At 38.4% G+C, this 25574-nt stretch overlaps 1 protein-coding gene across 12 annotated transcripts in view; it reads right to left on the bottom strand.

Annotated features, from left to right (window-relative positions):
- DGKI (diacylglycerol kinase iota) overlaps positions 1 to 25574 on the bottom strand; it is a 459603-nt gene that overhangs the window by 200747 nt on the left and 233282 nt on the right. For 7 of the 12 annotated variants that reach the window (XM_017957197.3, XM_017957194.3, XM_031665135.1 and 4 more), the window contains 4 exons: positions 19429 to 19503; positions 18872 to 18970; positions 9544 to 9626; positions 7577 to 7637 (listed from right to left, as the gene is read on the bottom strand). In XM_017957197.3, the coding sequence (XP_017812686.1) occupies positions 7577 to 7637; positions 9544 to 9626; positions 18872 to 18970; positions 19429 to 19503 (318 nt within the window). Of the gene's footprint in view, positions 1 to 7576; positions 7638 to 9543; positions 9627 to 18871; positions 18971 to 19428; positions 19504 to 19774; positions 19898 to 25574 lie in introns of all 12 variants that reach the window. The other 5 variants (XM_017957195.3, XM_009203926.4, XM_017957201.3 and 2 more) reach the window with 3 other exon arrangements.

Here is a 25574-nt window from a genome sequence, read left to right as displayed (position 1 = left end):
GCGAGGTGGCGGGAGCCAGTCCGGAAGCTACTGGAGCTGAGGCAGGAGAATGGCGGAACTCGGGAGGCGCAGTGAGCTGAGATCCGCCACTGCACTCCAGCCTGGGTGACAGAGCGCCAGACTCCGGCCTCAAAAAAAAAAAAAAAAAAAGAAACCAAAGTGATTCAGAGATAGAAAAGTAAAATCAAATAAAGCAACTTTCTGTGAAGATGAGCTTGCAAAGAAACAATTTCACATTGCAGGAGGAATGCTAATACTGAAACAGATGGAACGTTAGGGGTTAATTCACTGCCCATGGAAACAATTTCCAAATGACTCTGAAGTACGTGACGTGTCCCACAACCTCTATGAATCGATGCTGTGTCTTTTTTTTTTTTTTTTTTTTGTCTTTTTTGAGACAGAGTTTCACTCTGTTGCCCAGTCTGGAGTGGTGCAATCTCAGCTCACCGCAGCCTCCACCTCGTGGGCTCAAGCGATTCTCCAGCCTCAGACTCCCTAGCAGCTGGGACCACACCTGGCTAATTTTTGCATTTTCTTTGTAGAGACGGGGGGGCTTTTGCCATGTTGCCCAGGCTGGTCTCAAACTCCTGAGCTCAAAGTGATCCACCCGCCAAAGTGCTGGGATTACAGGCATGAGCCACGGCGCCCAGCTGATGCTGTCTTCTAACAGCCCTCATTCAAATCTTCTACGCTGTGTTCCTATCTGTTTTCTCAGAGAAGGTTGTCAGGAGTTCTCGTGATACTGAACTATGATTCCTCACAAAGGCAGAGTCGACAGGGTGCCTGGATTTCTCACCATCGCTTCTCCTTTTACCCTTGGTCTATGCAGAAAAGGACAAGTACACAGGGTGTGAATGTAAAGGTGCTTTGCCTCTCATCCATCGATTTGCTTTATGAACCAGATGAATAGATTCTGTCTCCTTTTTTCTGTAGCCAAATGATCAAATATGTCACTGTCTCCTGAATATAAGCAGAAAATCTTGCATTTCATCATTCCATCACCCTTGGAGTCATCAAAGGCCTCCTGCCTTTCACAGCACGGATTTTGTTTTGTCTTGAAATTCTCCCACAGACAACCGACATTAGGCTAATAGTTCTCTGGCTGAGGTGGGTCTATATCGCCCCCTCCACAGCTCCTGAATAGTTTTTCTCAGCCAGCAGCTCTATCAGCACTCCCCAGCAGCCGGTGTCCCTGGAAGACAGCACAGCGCAGAAGTGTGGGGTACTGAGCGGCAGGGAGCTCAGCCCCACCACAAACTGGCTGGTGAGTTTAGGCAAGTCATTTAATCTCTCCAAGCTCCTCTCACATCTGTACAGCAAAAGTAATAATAATGCCTGTCTTTTAGAGTTGTTTCATCAACTCATGTGTAGACACTGCTTAGCTAGTGCCTGACAAACAGGAAATGCTAAACTAACATTAGTTACTATGACTCAGCTAGCTTTTCTTCCTCTTTTCTCACTTCGTCAATAAAGGCCCGGTTTCCTAGAAGCAAAATGTCCTCTTCCCATTTCTCCACTTAAAGTTGAGCCCTGAGTTTGCAAATCAGCCCCACCTTTGGCTGCCATCAAATCAGGAAGCCTTTCTTTTGCAGACTATAAAGAACAGTGAAAGCAGAGCTGCCCTGCAGTAAAAAGGGGCTACAAAAAACAAAATGGAAACAAATACACACTTACAATAGCAGGAGACATAAAAAAAATCTTGGGAAACAATCTGTGTCTTTGTCCTTAGAGAAAAACTTTACAAAAGATCTTAAAGCTGTTACTGGAAGCTCTGTCTTTACAGTAATCCAGAACCTGTTTCCACCTGAAGTCCACACTGCACATTGAAAGGTTCCATGGGCAGGAACTCTGCCACGGCTTTCGTATTTTCCCAAATCATCTCCACCAGCTCACCTGGCACCCTTTCAATTACATTATTTAATTAATTGCGACATATTGCACTTGGTATATTTTCCACCAGAACTGAAGAAAGTTATCCCGATTGGGCCTAATGATTTCCCAGCTTGCAAAGTTCTTTCCTTCCTTCCTAGGAAAAGCAGGGCTGACAGATTGAGAACACCAGGTCCTCCGCTTTGTCCCTGAGCAGCCATGCACAGCAGCAGCTGGTCAATGCTGCCACCATCTGGCCGTTTTTAGCATTCGTTGTCACTGAATGTTTACCAAGTGCATTTTGAGCAATATTTTCTTTCTGCAGTATAATAACATGGGGGTGGCTGAAGAGTGGAGATGACAGCGAACTGATATTTCTTCCAACAAAACAGATGCACGTTGCACTGCCTTGTAGTACATGCAGGCCAAAAAGTGAAGGACACTCACTTTGGGAAATCAAAGGAAAACAAGAGTTTTGCTGAACTCTGAAAGAAAATGACCACACAGTATTGGATGACTGGGGGACCCTTTTGAATATGTGCATGATGATTCCTCCTTTTGATACCTTAATGTATGTTTGCACTTAATAAAGCCAACATGTGTTAAAAGAAATGTGCTTAAAATTAGCCCAAAAGAAATCAAGATAAAAGTCAGAATATGACCTTTTCTTGAAACACTATAGAATCCACACTGAGGGTACACTGTGTGCTTACTCATGAGAGACTATGAAATATAACTAGGCTGAGGATGAATGAGGAAAGGGGCTTAGGATGAGAGATGATTGTCCATATCGATTAAAGGAAAATAATACTTCTTTCTTTGCATTAGCTGTGGTGAGTCAGGACATGGGGATACCTACCATTTTAGATGTCTTTTCATCTAGGGAAGCCAATAGAACAAGAAGTAAGCATGAAGTGGATGGCTGGAGTCAATTTAACATCAGGCCTTTCGGAAATAATTAAAATGTTTAAAGGTAGACTTGCAGATCCAGCCAAGTTCACCAAAGTCAGGAGCCAGATAGATAGGGACCATAGGTCACACCTTAAGGAGCCATAATGAGGGTACCTGAAGAAATCAGTTCATGTGCTCGTCAATATTTCAGCAGGGTGACAGCCATTGGGAGTTGAATAGGTGTCAACGTGGCCAAGGAAGTGAGAAAATACAAATTTATCACATGACCAAGGACAGGCTACTTCTCATTTACAAACATGAAGGTTTGAGATCATTCTTGAGTTAGCTGAATTTTATTGAAGCCAAGAGATCTGAAAATGGAATCAGACCATCTGACAGCTGTAACTATGTGACAGCCTCTGAATTGTACAAGCCAGTAACAAAGAGACTACACCTGCACTGCCCAACGCAGCAGCCATTGGCCACACGTGGTGATCCAGCACTCAAATATAGCTCATCCAAATTGGATGTGCTGTAAGTATAAAATGTATGCTAGATTTTGAAGACTGTACAAATAGAACATAAAATATCTTAATGTTTATAAATTAACACATATTGAAATGATACTATTTTAGATAAATAAAATATATTATAAATTAATTTCACTTGCTTTTTACCTTTTTAAAAGTACCTTCTAGAAAATTCAAAATTGTACAAATGTGGCTTGCATTAAAGTTATCTTGAACAATAGTCTATATTACTATAATGCTATAGCTATAAGAACCTTAGAGATCTGAATGCATTTCTTTGTAGATTTAGGAAGTCTCAAAAGAGGTTAAGGAACCTGCCAAAGGTTACTTCCAAGTGCATTATTGGGGAATGTATCCCTCTGCTTCCTTGGTTTTGTTTTTGTTTTTGTTTGTTTGTTTGTTTGTTTTTGAGACAGAATCTCACTGTGTCACCCAGGCTGGAGTGCAGTAGTAAAATCTTGGCTCACTGTAACCTCCACCTCCTGGGTTCAAGCAATTCTCCCACCTCAATCTCCCAAGTAGCTGGGATTACAGGCATGCACCACCATGCCCAACTAATTTTAGTATTTTTAATAGAGATGGTGTTTCACCAGGTTGGCCAAGCTGGTCTCAAACTCCTGACCTCAAGTGATGTGCTTACCTCAGCCTCCCAAAGTGCTGGGATTATAGGCGTGAGTCACCATACCTGGCTTTTCATGTAGTTTTTAAATAACATACAATTAAAGTAGCTAATATTGAAGCCTAAGAACTTTTTTCCAAAGTAGTGCAAACTTTCTATACCTTAAATAATACTTTCTGTATCTTAAATAATACTCTTAATTTAAACTAATTTGGTTATGGGGTAATACAGCCTCATCCTAGTCAGTCAAAAATATTTAATTTCTGATTTCTCCCTGAGCTTTGTCACTTTACTGGCAGCATTCTGCCAGCTTCTACAGTGATAGAAAACAAACAAAACAAAACAAAAAAATATCAGTCACATACCATGATAAACATTTCATATACCCCATGTTTTTCACAAAACCTCTTATTCTAACAAGGTAAATTAAACTTGGGTTTATATAAGGTACAAGATAAGCAAAGTCTTGATTCTGAGTATTTTAACTACAGATGTTACCACTGACAAAAATAATTAGTCTAAATGCACCAACTCTAGGGTAAATGTACTACTTTTATTTTAGGCATGCTGAATGCAAGTGGCCATGGGACACCCAAGTGTAAATGACTAGTACATTTGTGAATTACATCAGAGGAGGTAAAAACAGAAGTTAAAATATACATAATGTCCCTAAGAGGAAAAAGTACCTACCACATTAAAAAAAAATTGTTACCCTTATGGAATACTCATAAATTATGGTATCATTAATGAAGAGTTGCTTGAAAAGACTGGATATGAAAAGTAGAAGGAGGTAGTCTACATGTCAAGAGGCTGACAATGGCATCAGAGAGATCACAGACATTTGAAACTGTAATCGGATCTGTCCATTAGGAATTTATTAAGATTGTACCAACATTCACTTACTCATCATTCTGGGTTTTGCCCCAAATACTCTATTGAAACTGCTTTCTTGAAACTCCATATGCAATGGTAACTTTTCAGTGTCTCCTTAAAAACGTTAACTACTGCCTCTTTCTTGAAACTCCTTTTTTGGTTTGTTTACTTGCCAGAACAGACTGGTGGTTGTCCTATTCTTCTATTTTTTCATTTATTTTCCTTTTGGACTTTGGCTCAGACCCCATAATTATAGGTTTCACAAGTGTGTGGACTTGGCTGTCTTTCCTCTTTATCCTTTGTTCATTGGAATCCCATGCTTTCAAATATTCACCTAATTGCAGAGAATATCTCAATACTACATGACCTAGCACAGTGCTTCCTCCACATATCTGCTGAGTAAAGAAGGAAGACAGGCAGACATGTGGCTCACACCTGTAATCCCAGCACTTTGGGAGGCCAAGGCGGGTGGATCACGAGGTCAGGAGATCAAGACCATCCTGGCTAACATGGTGAAACCTCGTCTCTACTACAAATACAAAAATTAGCCCAGTGTGGTGGCACATGCCTATCATCCCAGCTACTCGGGAGGCTGAGGCAAGAGAATCGCTTGAACCTGGGAGGCAGAGGTTGCAGGGAGCTGTGATCATGCCACTGCGCTCCAGCCTGAGTGACAGAGCCATACTCCGTCAAAAAAAAAAAAAAAAAAAAGGAAAGAATGAAAAAAGAAAAGAAGAAAGGAGAGAGAATGAGGGAGGGAGAGGTAGAGTGGGAGGTTCCATGGAGAAGGGGAGGCCTGGGAGGTGGAGCACCCAAGGCAACAAAGAAGTCCAAGATCTGGGGATGTTATGCGTAGCTTATATGAATTTGAGTTAAGAAAGAGGAAGGACGACATCCTTAACTTACCTGTTTTTGTCACTGAGGTTTAGAAAAGGAGAAAAGATGTGAGTGACATCTGAAGTCATATGAGAAGGCAAGTAGATGCTAAAATAAGGAAGATAACTATGGGTATGGTACAGAATCACAATGAGTTTACCCTTTCATTAAAGATAACTAAGCTGGGGGATGCTTGAGTTAGGAAGAACACAGTATATCCATCCTCAGAGGGTTCATTCGGATGTAATTCTTACTAAAGAAAGTTGGGAAATTTTGCCCTAGCACATCCCTTAAATATGTCTCCCTAGAACAATAAAATCAATTGAAAATTGGTATTGTGTGGGAAAAAAATTCCATGGCCAAATAATTTTGAAAACCGTTGGATTTTAAAAAGTTAAATAGGTTTGGCTTCTTTGCTGTAAGACATTATAATGCATTTTATAAACTAATATTGTGTAATATAAACCTTGAAGAAAGATAAAGACTATTTTTCCCAACTGAACATTGTTTTTATTCTCCACAGAGTATCTGAAAGACCGATAAAAATCACAGTTCTATTTCATTGTGATTGCATTTATTGGTATATAATGTGCATCCAACCCTACATTAAGTGCTTATGTGCTAAGAGAGATAGTATTGGAAGATTTTGTTGCTACCTTTGAGAATAAAACATTCTAATTAGGGAAATTAGAGAAAAGCTAAAGATAGTTCATGATACAATCATAGATCCTATGAGATCAGATTCCAAATCCAGAAGAAAAAGAACCAGACAATACAAGCTAAATGTCATGATTCTCAATTCTTTACTTTGTTAAATATATCACTATAAGTAGAGGCCAAATGAAGAAAACAGATGAGGCATAATAAACAGGAAAAAATATATCCATGATATTAACCTTCAGCCCAATTCCACGTTTTTTTCATAAACAAATACAAACATACAGTCCAATAGAAGGAATAAGTTCTAATGTTCAATGGCAGAGTAGGGTGAGTACAGTCAGCAACAATGTATTATGTATTTCAAAGTAGCTAGAAAAGAGAACTTGAAATGTTCCCAACACATAGAAATTATCATCTAGGTAATGGATACCTCCAAACCTTGACATTACACATTCTATGCATGTAACAAAATATCACACATAGTCCATATACATGTAAAATGTATCAACAAAAAAGAATATAAATAGGACCAATTAATAATCTTTAGGGCAAAACAACAGTCAATATTCTGAGTTTTAGTCCCACTAGTAAAAAAAAAATGTAATAATTCAATTGTGTCCACGTATTTCTCCCTACTGTGGCCAAATTATTAAGAATAAATGGTCACGCCTGTAATCCCAGCACTTTGGGAGGCCAACGCGAGCGAATCACGAGGTCAGGACATCGAGACCATCCTGGCTAACACGGTGAAACCCACGCTCTACTAAACAATTAGCCAGGCGTGGTGGCAGGCACCTGCAGTCCCAACTACTCAGGAGGCTGAGGCAGGAGAATGGCGTGAACCCAGGAGGTGGAGCTTGCAGTGAGCCGAGATTGCGCCACTGCACTCCAGCCTGGGCAACAGAGCGAGACTCTGTCTCGGAGAAAAAAAAAAAAAAAAAAGGAAACAGGTCAGCTTATATTTTAAAAGGAATTTATCTATAATCTTCATTTTAATGATTTGACCACATCCCTACTTCATGGCACAGGAAAGAATACAGCACAGTGGAGGGAATGAAGCACACTTTAGAACGATCAAGTATGTATTCATAAGGAAAATAAAAAGTCCTTTGTTACTCTTAGGGGCTTTGATTCACATGAGAGATCTGTGTGTGTTAGGGGATTGGAAAGAATGGGCAAAGAATAAAAAGAAGTGGCACAAGAAAACAATAAGAAATATAGAATTGGCAGAGAACTGGATTCTCTTTCAGGGACCTACCGTTCCATCCCCACCACAGGCCAGAATTCGCAGATTTGGTACTTTCCTATACAGTTCAAGCCTGTAGAGGAAATAGAAGAAAAAGTAAACAAAAGAACATTTCACTGGCTAGAGCAGAGAGAAAGCAGAGGACAACATGGGTAGGGGTGGTGTCCACTGGAGAAAATGTATAATCGTGAGGATGACAATACTATCATAGGTCCCAAGTAACCACAGGAGGAATGACTCCCACAAGTGGAACAGGTGTAGGCATCAGACATTATTTTTGAATGAATAATTCAACGTTGGAATTTAAGGGATTTTAGGATGTCCTAGTTTTATTTCCCATAACTTCTATTACATGTCAACGTTATTTTTCTCATTAGTTTTGACTTCTTTCTTTCCCTTTTCCCATCATTTCCTCTTCTCCTTTCCCCAAGAAAATCATCATTAATTGATAATCAATAGTCCTTATATATCCCCTCTTTATATTTACTAGCTTTCCCTGGATGTATTTACTTTTTCTAACTTACACTTTCTACTCTTAATCCTAAGAAATCTTTTTCAGCGAGATGGGGAGGCTTCCCCATTATCATTACTATCACATCTACGATTCCATCTAGTCGGTCTCTCAGCTCAGTCACTTACACACCACTTTTACCTCCAACCCAAAGTGGGAAGATTGACTGATTTTTCTTTATTTCAAACTTCCCTGCTTGAAATAAGATCATTTTGTCTTTCCTCTTGGCTCTCAGAAAAATGCAGTGACACTGCTCCTGCTAAATATTTTGCTTAGGTGAAGCTGTGAGAGGCTGTAATTGAGAAAATATCACCTATTTAAATCACAAAATATGGGTTTCTTCTGAAAATATTTCCTGTCCTACCATGTTCTTTATGGTGACCTCTGAAGTGTCTCTCTAGGGTCTAACTAAAGTGATAAAATCTTAAGAAAACAAGCTCCTAAAATGGCACATCCCAGGATAGTAGATTTGCCTTAGCACAATAAAGTATAGAAAAAAAATAAATATATGGGGGGGCGGTGTGTGTGTGTATTATAGGGACAGAGAGAGAAAGAATCTTGCAGCAAACTCAACTGGCAAAGAAATTTATACAATAAGAAAATAACAAATTAATTTTAATATTTCCTAATCTCCTACATGCTTAAAATAAGTAATTTATCCATTTTATACAATAATACTATTTATCTAGAAATCACCTTCTGACATTGTTACTTATTAAAAAATAAATGGTATCCTTGCGTTCTAACATTTATCAGATAACATCTGAACTATCCTAGTACATGAACTTAAAACAGGGAGACAGAGAACAGCAGAAGTGTCCTTGGTCTTTTCCACTGTGTGCCTCTCCACCAAGGGGGAGAAACAGGATATGGGTCACCTACAATCTAGACTTTGTTTTAAACACTTCTAACAAAAGCAGGGAATGAGATTTCTGAGAAGCTCAGAAAAGGGATTGAGCAGGAATTAATATGTCTTCCCCACACTTGTGCAGAGTCCTCAGGTATAATCAATTGATTCTCTCTCTTGTACACACGCAGGCGCGCGCGCGCACACATACACTATTTTCAGTTCAAATGTTTGTAAACAAATATGGCTCCACCCTCCACAGACATACATTTACATTCCCACTAATGTGCATCTCCAAAGTTGTACATGAAGAAATAGAAAAACAATGAGTCCTTTCTCAATTCACAGATTTGTGGAGAACAGTCTGCAGTTACACACATGTAAGTAACAAACACACTAGACGTATCCTGAGTTAATAGCTGAGAAGATATGTTTTGAAGGGAACTAAGCCAAGAAAGAGTAGGAGAGAACTTTAGATGAAGTTTTAAAGGAAGGAGATACAGGTGAGAAAGTAGATGACAGACGGTCAGGAAATACCTCACAAGGTAATCAGATAATGAAGCAGAAAGTGCTCACTTGCCTAAAATACTTATGGACCATGGAGAGTATTTCCAGACTTACGCATCTTTTGGCCCTTCCTGAGAAAGATCAAAGACTTGCCGTGGATTCAGGTACCACATGAACATCTGCAGGACTTTGGTTCCCTGTAAAAAATAAATACACAAAAAGGCAATAATAGGAAGAAATTTCCCACTGCTCATTTAAAAAAATCAATGCTTTTATTTAAAATAATACACGGGGAATGGTGGCTCATGCCTATAATCCCAGCACCTTGGAAGACTGAGGCAGGTGGATCGCTTGAACCCAGGAGTTTGAGACCAGCCTGGGCAACATGACAAAAATCCTGTCTCTACAAAAAATACAAAAATAAGCCAGGTGTGGTGACGCATGCCTTTAGTCCCAGCCGAGGAAGTGGAGTGTGCTGTGAGCCGAGATCGCACCATTGCACTCCAGCCTGAGTGATAGGAGTGAAACTCTGTCTCAACAAATAATGAGTGAGTGAATGAATGATGAATAAGTAAATAAAATAATATCTAATTATAAGCAGTATAGAAGCATAGTTAAAATCACCAGCTTTGGTCATGGACTTATGTAGGTTGAATGTCAGGCTAGATGTTTATCTAACCTATGTAACTCTGGGCAAGTTTCTTAACTTCATTTAGCTCAACCCGCCTTTTCTTTAACACAGAGACAAGAATACCCCGTTTGCAGACTTGTTGCAAGGATTAAAAGCCATAATTTTTGAGAAGTACATTACAGTGTTTAAAATTCAGTAAGCCCTTAATGAATATTTATTTTACTATCATTAATGTATGAAAATCCATACAGAAAAGTTATTAGTGAACCTGTGTAATTTGACATTAATTTTCACTTTATTGTGCAGATTATTGTCTGTATAATATAAAATATGGGCAGCATTAGCTAAGTATTAATATAATTGTATTTACGTATTTATTTTATTTTATTATTATTATTATTTTTGAGACGGAGTCTCGCTCTGTCCCCCAGGCTGGAGTGCAGTGGCGCGATCTCGGCTCACTGCAAGCTCTGACTCTCGTGTTCACGCCATTCTCCTGCCTCAGCCTCCCGAGTAGCTGGGACTACAGCCGCCTGCCACCACACCTGGTCTTTTTTCTTTTTTATTTTTTTTATTTTTAGGGGACACGGGGTTTCACCGTGTTAGCCAGGATGGTCTCAATCTCCTGACCTCGTGATCCACTCGTCTAGTCCTCCCAAAGTGCTGGGATTACAGGCGTGAGCCACTGCACCCGGCCAATATAATTTTATAGAAACACTTTTTTCTAACTGAAGCAAAAGTATCCCAGGCTCCCAGTTATTTTATATACATATAAAACTTCCTTGGTAAGATCACAGCTTACTTTGACATTTTCAATCTCCATGCCTATACCGGTTTGTTTAAGCCAAACACTTCTCACTTGAACATTTTTGGGGCGTTTTAAGTAACTGTGACATTTATAGAGATCATCATTATAGCAGACATAAGGTCACTTTAGAGATCATTTTTAAAGTGGCTTGAGCAAACAAGAAATTCAAGAAGAACCTTTTTATCAAGCAATACCAAAAGAGCTTTAAAAATGAGCAGGATGCCCCATTTTATCACCCATAGCAAATAATATTTGACCAGTTGAGCCGAGTTTGTTGCTCATAATATTGTTGTTTTAGTAGATATCACAATTGCTCTTTCTTAAAATATTCCAAGGCTTGTTTTACTAATAAACTGCATTTAAGAGTCATCCTAGTATAGCAGACATAGTATGAGATTTGAGGTCAAACTAACTTCAGTGTTCTAAATAATCATGAGCATTTATAACCTTGCAGAAATGCAGTATATAAAATAGAAACGATGTCCACCTTCCAGGGTGAATATGAGAATTAAATCAATCAGTAACAGTCACGTATCTAGCACAGTATGTGGCACAAAACAGACCGTTGTTAATGTTAATCTTTTTCTTTTTTGCAGCCTGTTAATCTATTCATTAAATTACACTTGCGAATGTGAGCGGTAAAGTGTAGCTTATAATTATCACATTGTTACTCCTGTTGTTACATAGGCCAGTGCAGGTCTTTTGTTGCATGTACCAGCCAAACCTATAATTTAAAAGTTCTGCCTTATCATGTGCTTGCTATAATTTTAGGAATCACACTCTATCTAATAATTACAACGAATCCTTCAGTTTCATCAAATGACATATTTTCCTTCCTATCAAATTCAAGCAGATTTAGATCTATATACACACTAAATACTGGATCATTTTCCCTCTTCTCATGCTGAGCCTTGTTATGAAGTATGTTTGGGATTATCTTGAATAATCTTTTATGTTTAACAGGTAACACAGGAGTTATTTTAATGACCAACTAATTTATAAAACATTTCCAACTGACTTGCTAGAAAATTCTTTGTTCAGGCTGGGCGCGGTGGCTCACGCCTGTAATCCCAGCACTGTGGGAGGCCAAGGCAGGTGGATCACGAGGTCAGGAGATCAAGACCATCCTGGCTAACATGGTGAAACCCTGTCTCTACGAAAAATACAAAAAAATTAGCTGGGCGTGGTGGCGGGCACCTGTAGTCCCAGCTACTCAGAAGGCTGAGGCAGGAGAATGGCGTGAACCCGGGAGGCGGAGGTTGCAGTGAGCCGAGATCACGCCACTTCACTCCAGCCTGGACGACAGAGACAGACTCTGTCTCAAAAAAAAAAAAAAAAAGAAAGAAAGAAAAGAAAAGAAAATTTTGTGTTCAGTTTTAGATTCCTAGAGTAGTTTGAATTGTTGATGTTAATTACTCCTTTCCACCTTTGCTATAGGAGAGTGCACATCTCAGTTTCAGCCTCCCTATCATGCAAACATTACTAGGTAATTAACATCTTCCACAAAATAAAAATAAAAAGCATTGAGAGATTGTTTTCCTTAACTTGAATTTCTCTAAAAGGTCTGAGTGGCCGCAGAGGTGCCATTTCTATTGTAGTCTATTGGAATAACATTCCTGCAATCGTGTAGAGATAACTTGCAGAGCCAGGCATGGCTACCCTGTTGAAGTTGACATTCAGGCATGATATGACTACATATTTTAAAAAGTAATCTTCTTTCCAAAATATGGTATTTATTACCAAAAATGATAAGTGTCTAAAAGAAAGCATTGAAAAAATGCTCCACCTAGTGGGTGGAGAAACAAAGATCTAACTCACACATTTAAACGAATTATATTAACTCTGCTGTTACCTCTAGGTTAAGTCACTTTAAAGCTTTAATAGAGGTAATTTATTAAATGTAACTGAATGGTTAGACAAATATTAATTCACCAGGAGAAGAGTAATTTGTTTCTTCCTCAATAGTACAATTAAATCTGCTCATTTAGACACTTGTCACTCACTAACAAGTCTCCAACACTCTCATAGTTATCACATGCTATAATGCTAAACACAGAAACTGCAACTTTTGTGCAATTTTCTCTAAACGAAAAAAAAAAAAAAACAGCTTATATGCCAATCCCAATCCATGCATGCTGTTGTAGATATACCTCACCGACCACAGAAGTTTTATAGATATTATAAGAATGGGTATTCCTAAGGAGTGAAAAGAACATTATTCTTCCAAGCAGCAGGTACTGGCGAGGGAGTGCAACAGGAGAATACAAATTCCCAAAAAGTGGCTGGATTTAACAAGAGTCATTCATTCACCTACTATGTGACAGGCACAGTTTTAGGTAAGAGAATACAGAGAAATACACAGATGAACAAGACAGAGATGATCTTGCTCTCAGAAGGAAGTTCTGTGCATTATTCATAAAGGAAAACCTAATGACAGTTGTTGGGGGTGTGGAGAAGCAATCAAGAATTGATCCGTTCAAACAGCACATCAATCTTCATCAAAGCACCATAACTCTAGTGTAGGCTGAAACTCTGCTATGTTACTAAGTCTTGGTTTATATCATGCAGGCATTGTCTAGATTATAGAAAGAACAACTGCCCAGACAATAAGAAAGGCCAGAGAAAAATACATTAATGAGAGGAAGGGCTTAAGAAATAATTATTTCAAACTGCTTCAAACAATCCAAACAGAATGCCTCATTTATTCAATAATACGTATTGGGCCCCTACTCTGTCCATGTGTACCATCAGGATCTCAGAATCTACTGGAAGGAGAGCAAAACAAAATAAATTAATTCACTAAAGATGAGAACTTCTCTGATACAGATGTCTGCTGAGGAGGATGAGTGCCCAGAGGAAACACTCTTAGCCCAAGTTGAGAGATTAGAAGGCATTGTAAGTAAAATATCTGAAATGTGTCTTGAAAAATAAGTAAAGTCTTTCTTTCCACCCCAAATAGATAAAGTTTCAGAGCTTGACATTTATAGAAAACAAGGAGTCATTGAAAAGTCTTAATTAAGAGATTCAGACCACCTTTTTTTTTTTTTTTTTCTCCAAACTGACTTTTTTTATGCATCACTCTGGCTACAGACTAAGGAGCCAGACCTATCACAGGAGCTAGTTTGGGTCTTAGCTGCCCGGTTCTTCCACCAATATTATGATTTCAGAAACAGGACTCTCCATAGAGTCATCATTTGGTTGTTTTAATTCCATCTGTTGAGGCTGGCTGGACAAGAAGATCTTGAGGTTAGATTTTGACAAGTGTCCTCATCTACTGACTGCCCTCTGCCCTCTTCCCTGCCGACTCTAAACCTTAGGAGCCTAAACTTTTATCTAAACATAATTATCCTTGAATTATCACTTGGTTGCGAAGTTTCCAGTACTGAAGAAAAGTAAGTACTTCATTAAAGTTGTTTGTCCAATTATTTAGAAACAGTTTTGGGACTAAAATTTCTCATCTGACGTTATTTACTCTTTCTGTCTTCCACTCCTCCTCACCTTGATGTCACTGGCCCCCAACTTAGGAGGGGTGACCCTAGTCTGAGAAAGCCTATTCCCAAATGGTGGTGTAAACTCAGCTGGCATGAGTCTGTCCACAGACTGGATACCTCTTCCTTGATCACCCTACTGATAAAGACCTGGGGCTTTTAATCCAAGGATCCAACTCCTGCCATACCTCTACCCTAGGATTCCACATCGAACAGCATGCAAAGCCAGGGTCTGGATCCCTCGGCTCTGGGGGATGATCAGCTAGAATCATCCTAGAGGTCAGAACGTTGCTTTACCCTGAAGTTAAAGTCTAGGTCACTGGAAGAGAAAGTCATGAGAGAACGTGAGGGAGAGCCAGTGTGAAAGCAGGAAATACTGAGAAACATCACAGGATTCTATAAAACTCAGAAATATGCTAATGAGGCCAGGACCTCAAAGAAAAATCTAAGTTTTGACATTAAGGCAAACAGAAGTGTAAGGGAGGGGGCCTATTTCTCTAGTACTCGAAAGTTTCCACACATAGGAGGGGATTGCATTGGAGTAAACGTTATCTTCTACTTACTATCTCTTTCCACAGAAGGAGGTATTCAAAGTTGAAATTCTTGGCTGGGCATAGTACTATAATCCCAGCACTTTGGGAGGACGAGGCAGGCAGATCGCCTGAGGTCAGGCGTTCCAGACCAGTCTGGCCAACACAGTGAAACCCCGTCTCTACTAAAAATACAGAAATTAGCCTGGTGTGGTGGCACATGCCTGTAATCCCAGCTACTTGGGAGGCTGAGGCAAGAGAATTGCTTGAACCCAGAACATGGAGGTTGCCGTGAGCTGAGATCGTGCCACTGCACTCCAGCCTGGGTGACAGAGCAAGACTCCGTCTCAAAAAAAAAAAAAAAAAAAAAAAAGTTGAAATTTTGGTCCCTGATTCCTCAAATAATTCAAATCCCAATAATACAATAGCAGCAGCGCTACCAAGCTCTACAGCTTTGCAAAACACCCAGTGTCATCTCTACCTTAAGAGTGTTGGAAAAACAAAGAGACAACTACTGCGAAGTTTAAAAGAAGAGATTTAACAACCTAGGTGTTCATCAACAGAAGAATGGATAAAGAAAACGTGATACATATACGTAATGAAATACTATTTGACCATAAAAAAGAATGAAATCCTGTCATTTGAAGCAACAAAGATAGAACTGGAGGTCATTATGTTAAGCGAAATAAACCTGGCACAGAAAGACAAAAATTGGCATGCTCTCACTCATATGTAGAGGAGCTAAAAAAGTGGATCTGACAGAGGTAGAGAGTAGAATGATAGTTACCAGAGGCTGGGAAGGGTGTGGTGGGGGTGGGGAATGACCAGAGGTTGAATAGTGAGTACAAACATACAACTACATAGAAGAAATAGGTTCTAGTGTTTGCACAGTGGGGTGACTATACTAAACTACAGTATATTGTACCTTTCAAAATAACTAGAAGATTTGAAATATTTCAAAGACAAAGAAATGACAAATGTTTGAGGTGATAGATGTGCTAAATACCCATTATACATCCCATAAATGTATCAAAATAGCATATGTACTCCATAAGTATGTACAAAAAATAATCTATCAATTTAGAAAAAAAATAAAGAGTTTTAAAATATGGGATTTCTTAAAAGAAAGACATAGAAGCAGTCCTTACATATGTTCATCCCAATACATTCCTTCAAAATGTTTTCCTTACACAAGTAAAATATTACATAAAGAAAAAAGCTATTTTTCTTGCCAGTAGGTGGCAATACTGCCCAGTCATTTACTTAAAAAACAGAAGACTAAGCAAGTTAAAAATGAAAAAAAAAAAAAAAAAAAAAAAGTCTAAAGCCTAAGTTTCAAAGAGGGAAAGAGACAGGAATGCTTTTATAGTTAAAAGCAGGTGAATAGAATAAGTAAATTACGAAAAGGCAAAACTCAGGATTTAACAAAAAATATCTATTTTTCTATTGATCACAGTAAGCTCCTGCTAACCAGAGTATGGTTCTCTGAGCAGCAGTATCAGCACCTGCGAGCTTGTTACGAATGCAGCATCTTACGGCCCACCCCGACTTACTGAAGCAGAATCTGCATTGTAACACGATTCCCAACCGAGTCATGTGCACATTACATTCCACCATAGTACTCCTCTGTTCAAAAGCCAAAAGGTTTTTTAACCTAAAATATTTTAAACAGCAAAAAAACTAGTTTCCATTGCATAAATCCAAAGTCTTCAATATGAAGTATCCTGTTTCTTGGAGACATGATTCCATAGGATCATTCTGATCTTTATCTAATCACATTTCCAATAACTTAATATGCATGCACCACTCATCATATTGTCCTCAAAATGAATAATCGGCATCATGACATCTGTTCTTCTAATCCTATTATACAATTATTTAACTATGTGCTGTATTCTAGCAATCACAGATTCAATGGTGGACCTGTATCCCAACAGTGAAGATGCACATAGAGCAGTTATGTTGCAGTTCATATCATGCAAATGTGTACCAAGGGCTATCGGGGCATAGTGGACAGGATGATTGATCTCCAGAAATGGTTCAGAAAGGCGCCACTGAGCCTTGAAGGATGAACAAGAATTTGCCACACAGGAATCTCCCACAGTAAAGAGCAGGAAAAGGACAGTCCTTCCAGTCTTCTCTCCTCTGCATAACTAAGTAGTGTCCATCTTTGATTTCAGCCATGTCCATGACACCATTTCCTTATCGCTCCCAAGTCACTGCTTACCTCTGAAATACCACAGCACTGCAGTCTGAGCCACTCAATTTAGAAGTCGCATTCAGTTAATGTTGCTTAAATTATTTTCCATTTGTTCCTTTTGTGTCATTAACAAACAAGATGTCTTTAGAAAAGTTCATTTTAAGCTTCCTTGACCTCTCTTTTCTATTTAGTGAAATAGGAAGTAATATTAGATAATCTCTGAAGTCCCCGTTATTAATAATTTATACATAGACTGGAACAGGAACAGGCTATGTCTTAACTGGATCATCAGCTCCTTAAAGAAATAGGTAACTTACAAGCTTCTGTGTGCCCTAGGAAAGACAGCTTATAATGATTTAATAAATGCATCTTAAATGTGGACTGTCATGACAAAATGTGGCATGTGGTTTTTGTGTTAATATTAATTAATATTAATATGTGGTGCTCAGGTGGCCAAAATCATGGAACCAATTACATTTCCATGTTTCATGGTTCCCAACTGCATCTCTAACCTTTGATAGGACATAGAGATACTAGCCCAAGAGAGTGGGAATGGTTCAGGGAAAATTAAACCTCATTTCAAGGAAACCCATGTCTAGGTCCTACTCTAATGATGTCTTAGAATTGCCATCATTACTCCACAAAGATCTCTCAGCAACGCAAAAATGCAGGTCTTGAAAGCAAATGGTTTCTTTGCTTACACAAACTTCTTTTCCTTGTTCTCCAAAATGTTAATACACATTTTTATCATAAGTTTTTGAGAATTTTGAAGAAAGAGATGAAAGGAGGAATAATATTTCATTTAAATCATAAGCTCCCATAAGAGAAGTTTTATTGTAATTAATACATTCCAGACAATGCCCATTGTCTTTAGTAACAAGAACATCATCTTGGACCATTGGGTCAAGTCAATTCTAATTATACAACTTACCTTCCTTATATAGGATGACTAAAGGGTTTCAAATCTCCAGTTGTTTATCGTAAAACTTGAAGGAATCTTGTCTCAAAATGTAAAATATATACTTCATGGATAAAGAAAATATTTTCTCATCCAAACTCAGACAAAAATAACAGAATATTAAAGCCCATAAAAGAGTATTGATAAGAAGCCTCAGAGAGTGGGAGGAGAATTGGATGAAGAGACAAAGACCAGGATTCAAGAACAAATTCTGTCCTTTAAAGAGCAGTGTGACTTTAGGCATGCCTTTAGACTTAACTTTTCTAAGTCAATTTCTTTATTCTCAAAGGAGATAACTATCTGTACTATCGGATTTGGGCTAGGACCAAGTGAAACCTTAAGAAGTTGATATTTTCTATAATGTTGCTGGTATTTGGTAGTGATTATCATGACTCACGAATCATCCTTTTTTCTTCTCTGAGGATAGGGATGAAAGTAGTTGTATCTAAATGGCAACAGAAAGAAATAAAAAGAAGTTGATAAAGGACCTCCTAACTACAAGAATTGAGGAATCCTGAAACATATGAACTAAGAGAAATTCTGGAATATCCTTTCTTGAAAATCTGTAAGGAAAAAGTCAGTAGTTAGGTTTCTTAAGTGCCTCTGTTATAGTCTTATATGGAAGCAGACAGATGAATTATAGAACATCTAGGTTTTACCCAGCCCTGTAATGTGTAAAGCTATCAGAGAAACAATAACCTTGTTCCTGAGAAACCGGTGTCTTCCAAAGCCTGGATCCTAGTGGTACTATTTTAATTGGCCGTGAGAGTTGTGTCTTCAAGAACTTATCAAAACTTCTCAGTTAAAAATCATGAAAAATGACTCACCTGGTTGCCTCCACTCTTGGGATTCACAAATACAAGCAAGGGTTTCATGAGAGGAGAAGAGATGGGTTTTATCACAAAAGGACGACCTTTGTTTTCCTGCTAAAAGAAGCGATCAGCACTGTTAGGATACACATCCATGGCTTGAAACGCAACCCCAAGGCACGGGAGGTGGAAAAACCCTACATTTTGTTTCCCAGGGCTGACTCTTAACACGACTTCCATGTAAGACTTGGAAGAAAGTATCTCAAGTTATCATTTGCTCCAGAGAATTAAGATAGGCTTTTTATTTTACTCGGTAAACTCCAAATATTCCAGAAATATTAGCTTTGATCTTCATCATCATCATCCTGGGATAACATTTCCAGGCAAGTGCAGAGGTTAGTTTTGAGTGTTTTTTAAAAAGAACAGAAAGAATTCTATTGTGGTTAGAGTGCAGTGAGGAGAAAGCAGTGGTAGAAGATAGATCAGAAAAATCAACTTAGATCTGATCTCACAGGGCAGAGTAGGTTATGGAAAGAAAGTGAAAATTCCTCAGAATAAAACTCTGAAACACCTACTTCCATCCCTCTTTTACTGGCTTTTCTTTTAAAGCTTGTTCTCTTCTTCTTCCGATTTGAAGCCTTCAGTGAGTTCTGTAGGGAGAGAGAGAAAAAAGCCTGAGCCCAGAGGCAACCAGCCCAGGAGCTTTCCCATGCAGAACCAAGTAGAAGATGGCGGCAGCGCATGCTGTTCCACTGCATGCTTCTCATGCTTTCACACTTCCAAGCCACTGTTCATGGGTAAGCCACAGACAGAAATCAGTTGAGTGCTTCAGAGTAAGCGACTGACTCTCTACCACATGGAGAGGCAGGGAGTAAGAACCCCAGAGGCTCTCATGGACTCACATAACAACACATGTTATACCTGCCAACCCTCCCAGTAAAAATGGAAGAATCCCAAATTCTCTGAGGGGCTCCAGTCTCCCGCCCAACCAGGTTCGTCTCCCGCCCAACCAAGTTCAAGTTCATCTCCTGGTATGGAGATCACCTATGTGGAAATGTAAAAAAGGAGGCCATTTTTCACGTTTTTCTTTTTCTTTTTTTTTTTTTTTTTTTTTTTTTTTTTTTTTTTTTTTTTTTTTTGTTTTTTTTTTTTTTTTTTTTTCTCAGTTTACTCTTTTGGTAATGATCTTTTCTAGTAATAGTCATAAAATGACTCTGGACCCTACCGAAAATTTATGATCCAACTGTCCTATCAGTTGTCTGACTTGTAAAATGCAAAGATAATACTCACCTTAAATCACTATGACAGTGGGGTGGAAGTCATTGTTCTTTCTTTCTCTGTCTAAAGACCTAATGGTTTAAAAAGTTTCCCCCCTCCCGGGTAGCCTTGATTTTTTTCTTCTCATAAAAGTGCCTCAAACTTGTTGAAATACAGTGACCCCCAAATTTACTTTCCTTGTCTTTCTCTTTCTAGAAATTTTATAGACCACAATATTGTGATTACTTCAACTAACCATTTTCTCTTAACATTTGATATAGATGCCTTGAGTAGAACCTGTCATAGGGATCAGTCACAACCCACTGATTGAAGACAAGATAAAAACAAATTTAATTAGTGGAGAGTCAATGATTAATTAGGCTGCTATCTTTAAAAGGCAAGATATTACTGACCATATAATAGATGTTTAACAAAGTGTTGACAGCAAGAAATGCAGAATTCTTAAATCAAAGTTTACATAAGTATATATGCATGCATTGTTTGAGTAAAGTTGTCCAACAGCCTCAACAAATGCAAATGTCTATTCTTCTACTTTTTAATGTATTCTTTTTTCTTTGAGCATTCAAAATAATCTTTAGTATAAAGTACATATATTAAGGCATCCAAATTAGTAAGCTCCTATTTAGCTTTTATTTTACTTTGACTTGGATTTGGGGGAAAAAAATAAGTTGATGTATGACCTGTGTTCACCAGGGTTGAGGGAAATTTTCAAAAACTGCCATCTGTCCCAAGGTTTTCTTTCCCCATGAGATTAAAAGATCTCAGGATCTCAGAATCACACCAGAAAAAGAGAGATTCAGGAGCTCATGGGTGCTCTAGACCCCAGGTCATTCCTCATCACTCACTGTTGACTATACTTCCCCCTGAAAATAGATCTTCAAGTTTCTAAATTCCCAGTTAAATGGGTCTTTTATCATGTCCCTCACTGAGGAACATTTGGCATTATGAAAGTATTTGCTATATTTTGATAGATTTCTGTTTGTTTAAAAGGGAAGAAAGGTGATTTGGAATCATTAATCATTTAATCAGCCAAATGATCTAAGAAGAATGCTAGAAACCATGAGGCTGGCAGGAGCAGTATGTATTCGATGTCAATTAACAATGCTCGAAATGCTTCTCAACCATCTCTACACATTGGCATCACCCAGAGAGCTTTGAAAAATGCTCATGCCTGGGCCCCATCAACTATTCTTTCATCTGTTTTGGGTAAAACTCAGGCAAGGATACTTTTTAAAAGTTCACCAGGCAATTCTATCACGGAGTGATGGCTGTAGAAAGAGGAAAGCATGGAGACACATAGATTGTGTTAAGCAGAAGATGAATAGAGACAGGAATATACGTCCAGTATGGACTCTGAATCTCCCTGTTATGAGATCGTGACCTTGGCCGAGTCAGTCAAACTTCTGAAATAACAGTTTCTTAATTTTAAAATGATGGTGACACTACCCACCTCATGGGACAGTTATGAAGTTATAACCAGCAAAGGCACGTGAAGCAGTTAGCTGGGTATTTATCCCACCATAAGCACTTCAGTAAATGTTAGCTCATTCTAAACAATGCCTCATTCTCAGCTGTGTGTCCCCAGCACTGAGCACAAATTCCTGGCATATAGTGTACACTCGAATCATTGTTGAAATAATGAATAAATATTACTATGATTCACAGCACTTACTGAGCCTCTCCTGATTTGGGAAAGGATCCTTGGGAAGTGATGCTTGCCTCCTAACTTATTTGTAGTTTTAATTCATTTACTGCCAAGAGCAATGCCAGACACCAAGTGCTTGCAGGAACATGCTATGGACCTGGGTCCTTGACAGGACTCAGCAATTAAACTCCAAGAGACAGATCTCACACATCAGGCTAAGATTGTTTCTTAAACTTGTCTGATCATAGAACTCACAGTATTTTCAGGTGATTTTGATGATCAAGTATGTATGGGGAGCACAGAGTTAGAAAAACACATTAAAGTAAGGCTTGATGTCTGAAAACAGAGCAGGCAAAGAACTCAATTCTTATAGGGAACAGACACACAAAATGGGCTTTTTTTTTTTTTTAAACATAGAGGTAGCAAATACAAGTGCTTCTAGCCTCACCAAACCAAATGCATTTGAGGCCTTCTTCAGTTCACAGAACAAGAACAGGGCAGAGACCAAGCACAGTGGTTGACTTACAGTACCTGGGTGCATCTATGTGAGCTCTGAGTAAGCTTACAGCCCTACGGATAGTCAAACACAAAAGATAAATAGTAGGAATTTCACAGCACACCTTAAAATCCCATGGTTCCCTTCTATTTTTGTATAAATACATATCTCTATTTTGTATAAATATGTATCTGTCTCTATCTCTAGGAACAGATGGGTGTGAAGACAGATTTTGTATATGTTTTGACCATGATGAAATAAATCACCTACTGTGGATACTCTACAGGATTGCTTATGCTGCCTGGGTCAGTATTGTTGAGAGAGTTAAACAAAAGAGCACACTTTTCGAGAATGTCAAAATTACATCAATAAGTTACCATGTAGAATTGTTAGTGATATATGCAAGAAACCTTTAACACTTGTCCTATGTTCCAAAACAAACCATCTCTATTATATCAAGGGTAGCTAACTTGGTGATACAAGGCATGCGCTTTGCAAGATCAACACTAAAAACACAGTGAAATGCGGTACCCTCATTTGGAGTTTTGCATTCTTCTGATTCCAACAGTAGCCGCCCCCTAGACATTCTGTGCCTGCTCTTTTGTTAAAGACCTAAAGAAAAAGGCTTTTTGTTTTCCTGTACTTCATACCAGGATAATTTTACCTTGCACAGAAATAATCCTATCAACAAAAGCCTGATCTTACTTATGACTCCTTGCTGGGCTATTAAGAAATACTTATGGGTAAATCACTCAACTGTGACTGAAACTTAACTACCTCTTACTAGTCTTCCAGGATTTTTCCAGGTTATAAGATCACAAATGACTGGTTATAATAACAGATCTCAAGAGAAGAGATCTGTTCTCTCTTCTGTGTCATCCCAAATAAAGTCTTCCCCCCATCATATCCTGGACAAAACTCTGGTAGACAGTAGGAGAGAGAGTAATGGACTTAGTCTATGAAAGCGCATTCTAACTTTGCTGTGCTCCCACTGGGCCAGGGAACAAAGGCTGCTCTGAGGATGGGCAGGCAGAAGGATAAAGAAAACTTATTCCAAAAGTTACGGACAGGGTGGGAACAGCTCCAGCCAGGCCTATTTGACTAAATCACAAGTACTAATGAAGCTTTAGAATTCACCAAAGGAAATGGATTGGGCAATTTTGAGGCTAATTTACAGGATATTATTGGTCCTTGCACAAAATTAGCTATTACATTTCATGGGTTCCCAGCATTTTAAGAAGATTACCTAACCAGAAGAGATGAACAAAAAAAGGGAGACTATTATGAAGAAAGCTCATACAGGGCTAGGAAGAAATGAATGCAGCATTGTTGATAAGTAGAACATTAGAAACAATATAAATATCCACCAGTAGGCAGAGGGATCAATAAACTGGGATATATCCACAGCATGGGATATATACAGCAATTTTAAAAATGAGTTAAGTCTACATATAGTAATATAGACTTTTCCCAAGAATCTTTTTTTTACTAAGAAAGGCAAGTTTGAAAGCATTGTGTGAAGAATGATTTATTAAAAACACACACCCTTACACTCAAAGTGGTTCTGTATTTCTTCTGTGGGTGCATTTCCATGCACGCAAATGCACAGTAAAAACTCTGCATATATCCTAGGAAGAGACAGGGGAGATGCTTATCATTGTAAATGCTGGTGAAAGGAGACTCTCTTATCTGAAATGTTTAATTTTTACAGGGAGCATATTTATGTATTGCTTACATTACTACAAACTAAACAATAAAAGATTGAACCCTATCATTCTTTCAAAGAAACCAACTTGTTCCCACTCAGTATTATGAAGTCACAACAGGCTATATTAAGGAAAGAGCATGGAGGATCCATTTTATATTCTTTTTAGAAGATAGGAGAAGTCCAGTGAGATTCATGAGAAAGTTACAAGAAAGGGACAGTCTGGAAAATTTAGGGGATCAAGTGCACGATATTTTTCCAATGGTGTCATCTCATGACACATAAGTTCTGTGAACGCTTTCTCAACTGTGGTCTTCTACAACTTGACCCCACAGAAAATTCACATAGGTCTCAATCCATCAGCTCCCAGTATATGCACAGGTATTTGAACATCTTTAATCTGCCTGTCCAATCAAAATATTGCCTAGTGATATTTTCAGTCTGAAAGAGAAACATTGACATTTGTAACTTTAAATATAACTTGGACTTCAAATATATCAACAGATTCAGGCTTGATTCTTAAATTCTGGGTTTTCATTTGAATTATTTAAAATCATCTATCTTCCATTATCTTTTTATTTCTACAAAATAACTTCTTCATCTCTCTAAATAATGAGGTGATGAAACCCAGCAGATCACCCAAGCAGTCCTCACTCCCTTTAGCATCAAGGTTTCACACAGCTGCCAATTCCACAGTTGCTCGTGGAATAAAAATGAAATATGCAGTTTAATTCCAACTCTTTATAAACCATGTCTCCTGGCCATAATACACTCAAATAGATTTCCTTTACTCCTCCTCTCTAGAGTCATTTGTTTAGACACAAATATCCCAAATAAAGCTGACTTTATTTAAAGATCCATCTTAACTGTTCTCAGTAAGTTCTATCAACTCCTACTGTCCTTCTCAGTCCTTGTTTCACCGACACTGCCTACATCCTTTAAGGCTAACCACAAATGGCATATTTTCCATTTAGCCTACCCTGATCCCCATGACCGAAAATGCTCCATACTGCTTCATATTCACACTGTGTTTATACATCTTAGGTAGCACTGACCACTCTGCACCTTGGATAGCTAGACCACCTTGGATGCTGACCATGGCTGATTTAAGCAACTTGTCTGGCCCCTTCCTCTCACCATCCTAGGTGTGTTTCTCCCAAAGATGCATACTGACCAAGACAGTAGAAGGCACTCTTTTATTAAGGATTTACACATGGCTGAATTCCTCTTTCAAAATCCACAAACACTCTGCCCAGTGACTTAGATAGTTCTAGCTATGTTCCCCACTATTGAGTATACTCTTTGTGGAAATGGATCACGTCTGATTCATCTTTGGACCTTCTACTGCATACAACAGCATCTCTGAATGTAGTTAAATAAACATTAACTGAATTCAATTAAGAACATCTTCTCTATTATTTATTTTGAAGAAGTATGATAGAATATAGAAAGATACATATATATATGTAAATTCTCAAATTTGGAAAAACATTTTACTCTGCTGTTCTCCACCTACCTTCCAAATTTTCCATTTGTTAGTCACTTCCCAATGTCTTAAATGAATTCTCTAATATATCTACCTCCAAGTCATGGCTAA

Source organism: Papio anubis, chromosome 4 (genome assembly GCF_008728515.1).
Source record: "Papio anubis isolate 15944 chromosome 4, Panubis1.0, whole genome shotgun sequence".
NCBI lineage: Eukaryota > Metazoa > Chordata > Mammalia > Primates > Cercopithecidae > Papio > Papio anubis.
The sequence above is the reverse complement of the archived record's forward strand: the minus strand, read 5'-3'. Positions and strand labels throughout refer to the sequence as shown.